We start from the raw sequence: 12704 nt of genomic DNA, 5'->3' as shown, positions 1-12704 counted from the left end.
TCTTGAATTTCTGACAAGTTTACATGGGTAAGTAATTACCTGCTCCGTGTCTGTAAACGGTAGCTTCAGTAAATCTTCCATTAAGCCCATTTCCTGACAGACTTCATACATGTGCTTTAGTAACTCCTCTATATTCAACCTATTGCAATGTTGCCGCAAGAAACTCCAGGCTTCAACCATGCATCTGAAAGCATATTTATCAAAGTTTAGTTTTAGAAAAATTTATTTAAGTGTACAAAACAAGAAATCTAAATGGAGAATCTCAAAGATATTTTGTAAAGTATCTTTACAAATAATTTAAAAGTACTTTAAAAAATTTGTTGAATACTAAGTACTGCATAATGAATCTTGCTAATAATATCAGTAAAATGACATGTTTAAAGAATTTTATGGCCGGGCACGGTGGCTCAAGCCTGTAATCCCAGCACTTTGGGAGGCCGAGATGGGTGGACCACGAGGTCAGGAGATCGAGACCATCCTGGCGAATACGGTGAAACCCCGTCTCTACTAAAAAATACAAAAAACTAGCCGCGCGAGGTGGCGGGCGCCTGTAGTCCCAGCTACTCGGGAGGCTGAGGCAGGAGAATGGCGTAAACCTGGGAGGCGGAGCTTGCAGTGAGCTGAGATCCGGCCACCGCACTCCAGCCTGGGCAACAGAGCCAGACTCCGTCTCAAAAAAAAAAAAAAAAAAAAAATTTTATGCTGCTTTATAAAATAATAAAAAGCAAAGTACACAAACTTCAAAGAAGACAAAAACTAATGTGGCTGGATAGAGCTGAATGACTGGTGTGGTGTGACAGAGGAACGTGAGGCTTTTAAAGCAGCGACACTCAGTGGGATGTGTGGGAGAGACACAGGCCTACACGTGGAATCAAGCACACTGTGTTCATGAGGACGGGAGAGTAAAGCTTAGCAGTAGATGTTTTTTGGTTGATTTGCAGCAAGATTAGATTGGAGAACTTAGGTTAAATTTGGCAGTCTCAGACACCATGCAGAGGTGCTGAGACGTCCTTTTGTGGGTAATAAGATCATTTAAATGAAGGAGTGTTTCTTACACAGAAGTCTCCCAGAATCAGGTGGGAGGTGTTTTTTTTTTAAATTATTTATTTATTTGTTTAAATGCCAGTGTTCAACCCACTGACAGCATTGTCTTGAAGGTTCACTTGAGCATATCTATAAAAATTATAATTAGATATAGGTCAGGACCCAATGATCCCAATGCAAAAAATATAGTCTACAGAAACACCAGCAAAAATTGCATAAAGATTAAGTATAAGAATATACAGTGAGAGCCAGGCATAATGGCTCATGCCTGTAATCCCAACACTTTGGGAGGCCAAGGCAGGCAGATCACTTGAGCCTAGGAGTTCAAGACCAGCCTGGGCAACGTGGTGAGACCCTAACTACAAAAAATACAAAAATTGGCTCGGCGTGGTGGTATGTGCCTGTAGTCCCAGCTATTTAGGAGGCTGAGGTGGGAGGATTGCTTGATCCTAGGAAGTCATGACTGCAGTGAGCTATGATCATGCCACTGCACTCCAGCCTGGCAGATAGAGCAAGATTCTGTCTTTGAAAAAAAAAAAGAATATACGGTGAAACAATGAATTATGATGTAGCCCTATATGAGGAAAATATGTATTAACTTGGAAAATCATTACAGTCTTTTAAGAAGCAAGTTAAAAACAGTATGAAAATGATAATTAAAAAAATTAACCAATAAAACTTCTGTTTACATATTTATTTAAATAGAAAAGAAAAAGTTCTGAAGATACACACTAGGAACGGTAGTGATCAATCTGGCAGTTAAAATTTTTGGAGAGGTTGACAACCTCCAAGGCAGAATAAAAACTGGCAAGACTGCACTGCCCTAGACTTTCTGTGAATACAAAGTTACTTGGGGAAGCAAATGGTACCCACTCTTGGCAGATCAGGGCCATCTGTTAATTTTGTTGTTCTGGGACTAGAACATTTTCACATATTCCACAGGGCTTATACAGGCCAACAAGTCAAGAAGTACAATGTGTAGAGGTATTCCCTAACAATTTACATCTGAAATTGCCTCGTACTTCTCTCACTACACAGTGGAATCATGATAACCTGAGTGTAGAAGAGTGTTCATCTGCGTGTCCATGTGCACAGAAATATGGTCATTTTTCCCTAAACCAAAATCCAGAAACCTTAAAAGCAGAACATTTTTGAACAAAGAAAGAGAATAAAATGAACATTTCATTATTAAATTTCACAACAAAGTTGATTTCCCTAATGTATACAAAGCAGCTATAAAATCAGTAAGACAAATCCCAACAACACAGGAAAAAAAGCCAAAGATTTTAATGGGCAGGTCACAAAAGAAATAGCTCTTTAAAAAAAGATAGTTTTTTTATTATAGTGAGACTGAACATACCAAAACTACCATTTTTACCTATGAGATGACGAGACAAAAACTACCTGGCACACTGTGTTGATAAAAGACTACAGCACATGGTAATTGAGAGGAGGATTAACTTGGCATAACCTTGATGGAGGGCAATTTGCCCTACTTGTCAAAATTAAACTACCAAAATTACGAAGGCAAACATCCTTTCACCTTAGGGTTTTATTCTATAAACTGGCATATGTGCAATACGTGTGGTTACTCATCATAGCATTGTTTAAAATGGCTAAAAGTTGAAACAACCTAAGTGTTCATTACAGATAACTATTAATAATTAGCGCAAGGTGTGGCAGCTCAAGACTGTAATCCCAGCACTTTGGGAGACCGAGATAGGTGGATTTATCACCTGAGGTCAGCAGTTCGAGACCAGCCTGGTCAACATGGCGAAACCCTGTCGCTACTAAAAATACAAAAATTAGTCAGGCATGAGGGTGCATGCCTGTAATCCCAGCTACTTGGGAGACTGAGGCAGGAGAATCGGCTTGAACCCGGGAGGCGGAGGTTGCAGTGAGCCGAAATCGCTCCACTACACTCCAGCCTGGGTGACAAGTGGGACTCTTTTCCCCCAACCCCGCCAAAAAAAAAAAAAAATGGTACAGCCATCCAAATAATGAACTACTATGCAACAGTTAAAAAGCAAATCCTTTATGTAATTATAAAATTAGCACCAAACTAAAGTGAAAAAAAGTACATTGCAGAAGGGTGTACAGTCAGAAGGGTATACAGTGTGCTGTTTTTATTTGTTAAAAGGGTTTACTGGGAGAGAATATATAGGCATTTGTTAACATTTGTTTAGAAGATCTTAGGAAGAACACACTAGAAGTTATTCACAGTACTGGGTACTAAGAGGAAAGAGGCAGTTGGGAATACACTATGTCATCATTCTTACCTCTTAAAACACTGGAGCATGTAAATAGCTTATCATCAAAAACAAATAATATGTCTCTCCCCCAGCCCATAGGCATTATATATTTTTAAAATTTTCCACTTTAAGCAGGGCACGGTGGCTCACGCCTGTAATCCCAGCACTTGGGGAGGCCGTGGCGGGCGTTATCACAAGGCCAGGAGTTCGAGGCCAGCCTGACCAACATGGTGAAACCCTGTCTCTACTAAAAATACAAAAATTAGCCAGGTATGGTGGCAATGCCTGTAATCCCAGCTATTCAGGAGCCTGAGGCAGGAGAATCACTTGAATACAGGAGGTGGAGGTTACAGTGAGCCTAGATCGCGCCACTACACTCCATCCAGCCTGGTGGACACAGCGAGACTCCAACTAAAAAAAAAAAAAATTTCCACTTTAAACTGTGATACACTCCCAGTTGATCAGACATACTAGCAGGAGTAAGATAAACTTACTTTATGATTTACCAAATATTAATTTGATAATCGTATACAGAGTATTTTTAACAACAAATGACAAATGATGATATTCTTTCCCAGTTTCCCCTATAGCAGGAAAACACTTTCAACTTCAAGAAATCCACTGCCAACACTTAGCAAATGTTTTAAAACAAAGTCTCCAAATCCTCACTATTTTCTTTCTTCCTACAGAAGACAATAATGATGCTAGGAAGAACAGTAAGAAAATTAATTTATGAAAGGCTAGGCTAGCATGTTGGCAGTAAAAGATACAGAAGTCATTTTAATAAAGAATGCATGGGGCTTCTCAGCAATACAGCAAAGACAGACTGAAAACCCATCCTGTGGCGGCAAACGCTCTAAACGTGCTAGACCAAACACAAACATGCATTATGAAATGCACGGCGGAGACCACAACACAACAAGACATTCAAGAGAGGTAAACCACCAATAGATGCTTGTTAGTGACTGGAGTAAAGTACAAAGACTGGGGAAAGACACATACAAGATATAAATAAAAAAGGTTATTTGTGTGTCTACATTAACAATTATTCATGATAAAGAAGGTTACCATATAATAATTTAAAAAGTCATTTTTAAAAAGAACAAACTAAAACTCTTATGTACCTAATACTCAAAATAGAAAAAGCTGGCAATACGGTGAGGAACTGAGACATCCACCATTAGTGTTAGCAACTTCGCATACTTAGTAACTCACAGAACAGACCAGGAAAAAAAATTATTAAGGACACAGAAAGATTAAAACCATGCAACGAACAAACTTGATCATGGGGACAAATATATCTGACATTTCACCTATTAAATGGAGAATACATTGAGTACTTATCAGTGGGTAAATCAAGTCTTACCAAAAAAAATTTTTTTTAATAGAAGCAGGGTTGGCTGGGCGAGGAGGTTCACACCTGTAATCCCAGCACTTTGAGAGGCTGAGGCAGGCAGATCACCTGAGGTCAGGAGTTGGAGACCAGCCTGACCAACATGGTGAAACCCCGTCTCTATTAAAAATACAAAAATTTGCCGGGTGCAGTGGCTCAAGCCTGTAATCCCAGCACTTTGGGAGGCTGAGACGGGTGGATCACGAGGTCAGGAGATCGAGACCAGCCTGGCTAACACGGTGAAACCCCCGTCTCTACTAAAAAATACAAAAAACTAGCCGGGCGAGGTGGCGGGCGCCTGTAGTCTCAGCTACTCGGGAGGCTGAGGCAGGAGAATGGCGTAAACCCGGGAGGCAGAGCTTGCAGTGAGCTGAGATCTGGCCACAGCACTCCAGCCTGGGCGACAGAGAGAGACTCCCTCTCAAAAAAAAAAAAAAAAAAAAAAAGAAAATTAGCGGGGCTTGGTGGCAGCGCCTATAATCCCAGCTGTTTGGATGAACGGAGGCAGGATGGCGCACTTCCGGGTTCTTCATCACCAACTTTACCGGCGCGTGCAAAAATGCAGCCGACGCCCAGGAAGGTGCAGACCAACCGGGCATGCGCCAGGTGACGTCAATCTGAAGAGACCAAGATTTACCTGGTCGCACCTGCGGAACACCCCCCGACATGCCCGTGTCCCGCCTATTGCCCTCCCACTCCTAGAAAAGCCGCTCCTGGCAGACCCCCCCGCTGCGGACTTCCCAGCCCCCAGTGGGGACTGTATTAGGAACTCCGTCACAGAGCTCCATAGGGCGACTCTCTTGGCCTCCTTTGCCGGAGGCCGACAGACCTCTCCCTACCCACCTCCTTCCCTGAAGCTAGGTGACCAAAAATAAATTTGCAGTTTTGCTCCTACCCTTGCCTACTCGCTGGTTCTTTTGTGCCCGCTCTGGTGGTCTTAGAAAAACAAATCACCAGCTACTTGGGAGGCTGAGGCAGGAGAATGGCTTGAATCTGGGAGGCAGAGGTTGCAGTGAGTCGAGATCGTGTCACTGCACCCCAGCCTGGCAATAGAGCAAGACTCTGTCTCCAAAAAAATAAAAAATAAAAAAAAGGAGCAGCAGCAGGGTCTCCATATGTTGCCCAGCCTGGTCCTGAACTCCTGGGCTCAAGTGATCCTCCTATTTCCGCCTCCCAAAGTGCTAGGATTACAGGCATGAGCCACCGCGCCCGGCCTTTATTATTATTACTTTTAAACAGAGCAAGTCTTAGCAAAATTTTACAGGTCAGGTACCACATGGATCACATTATGTGATTACAATACAATTAGCCAACACCACAATTTTTAAAACCTATTATTTGTAAATTAAAACTTCTAAATCATAGATAGGGAAAATAAATAACCATAATGAAAGTTTAAAAATACTTAGAACAGAATTAAAATTGTGGGATGCTGCTAAGGTGCTATGTAGGACATTCGATTTATATTTTTGTATTACCAAAAAAAAAAGCTGAAAATGAAACAATCATCCAACCTGAGTTAAAAGTACAGCAAAATAAACCCACATAACATAGAAAGAAGAAAAATTATGCCTATACGAAAGGATGTTTCATCTTTCTTGTGTATTTATAATCCTAAGACTGAATAATCAGTTAGTAGCTGAATTATCTACAGTCTTTATTTATAAGTCTGTCGCTGTACAGTGCATCATGGTTAATTTGCATGTAAAACAGCCATGCCACAGTTGTGATGGTATGTCCGTAGACATAGCTCATAAAATTGAAAAGCTACCAGCATGAAGTTTTAGAGAAATGCAAAGATGCTCTTAATGAGGAAACTCAGAATCAGAGAGGATAAACTGCTTTTGATCCTATTTCAAAAAGTGGCATAGTTTAGATTTAAATCCAAATCTATTTGAGTCCAAAGATTTTGCTCTTAACATCTTTGCTATAAGAAGTGGCTGTTTCAATAACATTATTTGTAAGGGTGCGAATTAATAAACAATATTACTAACATAAATTAATAGTTCAAAACAGGGCAACACCTCCTCAGGTCAGAAGTGAGGGTGTACCGTCAGGAGGGTGACTGTGGGGAGAGTGGTAGTGTTTGATGGTTTAAATATTAAACCTTTTTCAGCCATTTCAACTGTCTTTATGCAATCAAATCATTTGAGTGTTAGACCATGATGTAGCCTAACTTCTCTGACTTTTAGTTTAAATTTCCCAAAGGTAACCTCTATCCATGGTTCAAGGACATACTGATTAAACACTGCTGGACTAGAGTTGTAGGTACTTGAACAAATTAGGTGATTATGTACGACCGCGGGAGATACTCAGAAACTTTGTTTTCTTGAATAAGTCCCTGTAAATCAGCTTGTTTTCTTGTTATTTGCTTCTTTCTGATAAAAGTGAAGTGTAAAGTATGCTGTTATATAATCTCCTGGGCAATAAACACAGCTGCCTTTTGCAAAATTATCAGTTCAAAAATCTAAGCAGCTTTCTCCTAAGGTGTTTCAATAAAAACTATCACCTGCACTTTCAACAGTGTTCTCTGACTTTTTAGCAACACTCACGTCATTCTCTATTTACAGGACTAGTAATTATTTTTAAACATTTCTTAAATCTGAATACAAGCTATCTCACAAATAGAATTTTGAGTGGTTGTTTTTATTTCTGTATTTAATGTATAGGAGCCTTAATGTGCTAGTTTTCTGGGGAATGGATAACTGAGACTTTTTCCAACTTAAGAGAAATAAGGTTTAGAAATTAAACTGTTTATTAGTGTTTGTTTACTATATGGCAAAGGTAAAGGAAATGAGAACCCAGCAAATCAGAGAAACATGCTCTGGATGAATTAAAGAAGGACACTTGGAATCAAAAGAAGGAAAAAAATCAGCAAACTTCCAAACATGTTTCTTCCAAAGTTCCAACACCTGCCCCTCTGATGTAAGTATTAGTGATAAGTATCAACACTTTAACATCACTAAAGAGAGGTATATGCAAATGAAAAAAATTTATATGCTGGTTTCCAACTCAGTACTATAATGCTTAACCCATTTATTCAAGTTATCACATTTAGCTTCTTTAAATTATTGTTCTTACAGTAAATCTTATTGAAACTACAATTTTGCTCTCAGAAAAAATTTCAATATTGATTCTAGATTTATTAAGTTATCTAAACATTTTTGCTAAGCCAGATTATTTCAACAAGTACTTGCTAATTCATTACTGTTAAGGTTCTATGTCTAATCAATCTATATTAAACTTCAAAAGTTTTCTTCTACCTGAAATTTGTAGATCTTACCCTCTTATCCTTAGAAGTACATGCTATTTAACCAAAGAGAACCAAGAAAATGTAACTTTCAGAGTGCTGACGCAGAATTGATAATGGGTTCATATATAACACAGTGAGGTAAAGTAATTTCTAAAAATATAAAAATGATCAATAGGGTTGAATAAAACCAATAAAAGTGGTATAAAGTAAGTCTAGTAAGGAATTTCAGCTCCAAGCAATGTCTCCAGCCTAGTTCATAAGAAAACCCAATAACCATACCACTGTACTTCCCATCATGCCATTTAGCTTTCTCACAGGTACTGTGCAGGTGAGACTGTAATAATCATTATTATGTAAATGGCAAATACACTGATTAGAGAACATTAAAATCTGCAAAAAGAAGAAACAAAGATATCACTTGCTCAAATCTGGTTGAAGTATTAAGACATGAAATAAGACACTTCCTTAAATTAAGATTTTCTTTCTATGAGGATGCAACAGGGCAAATGCAATGACAAAATTCAAATACAAAGAATTCCAATACTCAACCAATATTAACAAAAATATCAGCGTACCATGACTGAATACAAATTCTCAATCTGCTACTCTCTATCACTTCATTCTTCCTTTCTATTCTTGACTCCTTTTCAGCATACTAAACCCTCAGCTGTCCAGGCAGGACAATTGTCAACGTTGTCCATTAGCAACAAATATAACTGTAAATCTCAATTTGGCACCCCTTCCTTCTATTCAAGGCACTTATCTTATTCTAGATAAAAGGTGTTGTATGTTTTTCTTAACACTGAAAGACCAATAAGTAATGCAACAAAGTAAAATATTATACAGTTGTCCCTCAGTATCCGTGGGGGGACTGGTTCCAGGATGCCCAAGGATACCAATATCCACCCATACTCAAGTTTCAAAGTTGGTCCTGCAGAGCCATGTATATGAAAAGCTGACCTTCCATATATGCAGCTTTTACATCCCATGAATACTGTATTTTCAATCTGCCTCGATGCAGAATCCAATACAAAGGACTGACTTTACTGACTTAAGGGCCAACTGCATATTGCCATTGTCTATTTCATCAATTCCATTTTATTAACAGATATGATAAAGAGTTCATACTTTCAAAAGATGTACTTACCTATTAAAAAGCAAAACAGTGAGGTGAAGGATAACATCGCTACCACTGGACACTGTTGGCTTCATTGTCTGAATATATCTGAGGGCTTGTCTATGCTCGCCTTGACTCATGAATGCCTGAATAATCTTTGAATGTTGCCATGACAAAGGTTTCGCAGTAGCTGGATGAAACAAAAGATCCAAACCACTCTGGAAATAACATGAAAAGTGGTAAATATAAACATAATCCTATACATTTAGACAAAGCAGCTAAACCTAACACTAAAAAACCACAAAAATCAAGGTAAGACCGTTTAAATATAAGCTGAAAAAATCTACTTTAATCTGTGGTATATAGAGTTGGCTCTCAGCATCTACAGGATCCATATCTGCAGACTGAACTAAGTGCAGATAGAAAACATTTGCAAAAATAAGGCTGGGCGCGGTGGCTCATGCCTGCAATCTCCACACTTTGGGAGGGAGGCTGAGACAAGCGGACTGCTTGAGCTCACGAGTTCAAAACCAGCCTGGGCAACATGGCAAAATTCAGTCTCTAAAACAAATAAAAGTAAGTTTAAAAAAAAATTAAAAAGTGCAGTGGTGCATGCCTATACTCCCAGCACTGTGGTAGGCTGAGATGGGCAGACCAGTTGAGGTCAGGAGTTCAAGACCAGCCTGGTCAACATGGTGAAACCCCATCTCTACTAAAAATGTAAAAATTAGCCAGGCAGGGTGGTATATACCTGTAGTCCCAGCTACTCGGGAGGCTGAGGCAGGAGAATTGTTTGAACCCGGGAGGCACAGGCTGCAGTGAGCCAAGATTGTGCCACTGCACTTCAGCCTGGGTGACAGAGCGAGACTCCATCTCAAAATAAATACATAAAAATAAAAAACAACAGTATAATGATAAAACATAATACAAATAAAAACAATACAGAATAAACTATTCACACAGCATTTACATTGTATTAGATATTGTAAGTGATCTAGAGATGATTTACAATACCCAATGAAATGTAAATACCACGTAAATAACTGTTATAGTGTAATGTCCAGGAAATAGTGACAAGAAAAATGTCTGTACATATTCAGTACAGACCCAGTTTTTTCCCCGAGTATTTCTGATATGTGGCTGGTTGAAGCCATGGATATGGAACCCATGGACACAGAGGGCCAATGGTATACAAGAGGATGTGCACAGGGTATATGCAAATACTATGCCATTTTATATAAGAGACACGAGCCTCTGTGAATTTTGGTGTGTTTCTGGATCCTGAAATCAATTCCACACAGATACTGAGTGACAACTGTATTTGAAAGAATAAAAGCCTTATCAAAAACCTGACATCTCTGAGACTGTATCACACTACTTTGTAAGATCGTCCCATCACCAATTTCATACCTCAAGGCCAAATCTTGCCTTCTATGGTTCCCCCAACACCCCAAACATATCTCTAATATAACAAATCACTGTATCTGCACTATCATAATTACTTACTTAGTAGTTTCCTTCTTTAAACGGTAAGAAATCTTGGGTTCTGAATTGTTGTATTTATATTCTTGCCTTCTAAAATAGTGCTTGGTAAAGGTACTGATTAAACTGAAACTGAGTCCTTCCTCAACTATTTTTAGAAGTAGACTGTATCATATCTTTTAATATCAATTTAAATTCTGTGTATTTTCTAAAATTCTAGTAATTCATGGAAGTTTACGCTGTAAGTGAACAGACTTACCTCAAAGTCATTATGATCTATCAACCAAAACCCCTGAATAAGTTTAACTTGGCCCCAAGAAATGGCAAATACAGTTGGGAAAGATTCGATGGGAGTCTCTGTTTTGTTGGGAAAGGAATACATAATATCAAGTAGCAAATAAATGGTCTTCGAAAAAGCAGATTAAGGACAATAAAATACAACAACAAAAACCTCCTACATATATATTTACAATAGGTAGCAACAAAATGTAGCATTAAAAGAGACTTGAAAGGCCCGTTTTTAGTGTTTAAAAGCCGTCATGGAGAGTCAGCAATGAGAGGATAGTTTTAGTAAATGTAGGTAAAACTGGTCCCACATCAACTCCATTCATTCTCAGTATTTTATTACCAGCACCACAGAGGAGATAAAGTGAATTTTTATGAAGTCAGTAGCTCAGTAAATAAGAAACAAAGATATATGCAAATTTCTAGTGATCTAGCAAAAGATGGTAGCTTAATCAGACATCATCTAGCTTATAGATTATAAATGGAATTACACATTTTTAGACTAAGTAACTAACATTAGCACAAAAATATTATCACAAAGACTACAGGACTCAAATAACGCCTAAGGTAGTATCACACTAACTCATAATGTATTCATTTCCAGCAGAGAGGTTAACGCCACTGAGAGTGACCACTTGGTAGTAGTATTTTAGAGCAACTGTTGTTAACTTTTTGAGTGTCTTGGACACATTTAAGTATCTGATAAAAGCCCAAGTACCCTATACCTAGAAAAACAAACATAAAACAACATTGTGCATATAGTTTTAGGTTAATCATAGGCCATCTGAGCCCAAACAACAGATCCTGGCTTAACACCTCCTTAAAAAAACAAAACCAAAATTCAGCCTTGCAACTGAGATCACATTAGATATGTCAGGTTTCTACTACTCTTGAAATTTTATAATTTTAATAATACATAAACACTGGATAAAACTTGAAAGGATACAATAGAATGTTTGGCTGCTTCAGTAACGCCGTCTAATAGGTACATATCAAGTACTGCCTATAAAACAAAGAGATAAAACCGTCAGTGGATCTTATAAGGTCATTCATTCATTCACACTTCTTGTTTTCCCAAGTCTGTGCCAGACACGCAGCTAAGCATGTCTCCTCCCTCCCCAGCTTTGTAGACTCTAAGTGACAGCACATTACTGCAAACCTACATGTAGACTAGCAGGAGGATATTTTCCTGTGCCTCCTTCATCTCGTTTCCACAACTTCTCAATTCGCTCTCCTAACTGAGAAACCAGTCCATCAATCATCAAGCAATCGGGGTTCCACTTCCCTCTGCAATCAGGGAAAAGTTAAGACTTACTTAATATCACTGTTAATTAATATCAAAGCAACCAGCATCAAAATATTAAAAGTAACAACCCCAACTATCAAAGAGAAAAGAGTCTGGGCATGATGGCTCACGCCTGTGATCCCAGTGATGTGGGAGGCCAAGGCAGGAGGATCACTCGAGGTCAGGAGTTTGAGACCAGCCTGGGTTACAAAGCAAGACCCCATTTCTAAAGAAAATACAAAAACTAGCTGGGCATGGTGGTGTGCACCTGTAGTCCTACCTACTCAGGAGGATGAGGAAGGAGGATCGTTTGAGCCCAGGAGTTTAAAGTGAGCTATACACATGCCACTGCACTGCAGCCTGGGCAACAGAGACCCTGTCTCTAAAAACAGAGAGAGAGAAGAGAATTGGGAATTGGACCCTAGTTAGCATGATGAGAACTACAGACATGAAGGAGAGTTAGTCGGATAAGCCCTTAAGTTGCCTCCAGTTCAGTCATCAGCAAGCCAGTCAGTCAAGGTGAGGTCCCCAGGTGGTCCATCTAGCCAGTGACCATTCTATTTTTCACCATATTAAGCAAACCACCATAGAGT

The 12704-nt window shown here is 39.0% G+C and overlaps 1 protein-coding gene across 2 annotated transcripts in view; it reads right to left on the bottom strand.

The window, feature by feature from the left end:
* AHCTF1 (AT-hook containing transcription factor 1) overlaps positions 1-12704 on the bottom strand; it is a 97774-nt gene that overhangs the window by 39765 nt on the left and 45305 nt on the right. For both annotated transcript variants that reach the window (XM_023216126.3, XM_023216128.3), the window contains exons 18-22: positions 11990-12113; positions 11773-11829; positions 10801-10947; positions 9090-9277; positions 40-184 (exon numbers count right to left, since the gene is read on the bottom strand). In XM_023216126.3, the coding sequence (XP_023071894.2) occupies positions 40-184; positions 9090-9277; positions 10801-10947; positions 11773-11829; positions 11990-12113 (661 nt within the window). The remainder of the gene's footprint in view (positions 1-39; positions 185-9089; positions 9278-10800; positions 10948-11772; positions 11830-11989; positions 12114-12704) is intronic.

Source organism: Piliocolobus tephrosceles, chromosome 1 (genome assembly GCF_002776525.5).
Source record: "Piliocolobus tephrosceles isolate RC106 chromosome 1, ASM277652v3, whole genome shotgun sequence".
Taxonomy (NCBI): domain Eukaryota; kingdom Metazoa; phylum Chordata; class Mammalia; order Primates; family Cercopithecidae; genus Piliocolobus; species Piliocolobus tephrosceles.
This window is presented reverse-complemented; position numbering and strand designations above follow the sequence as displayed.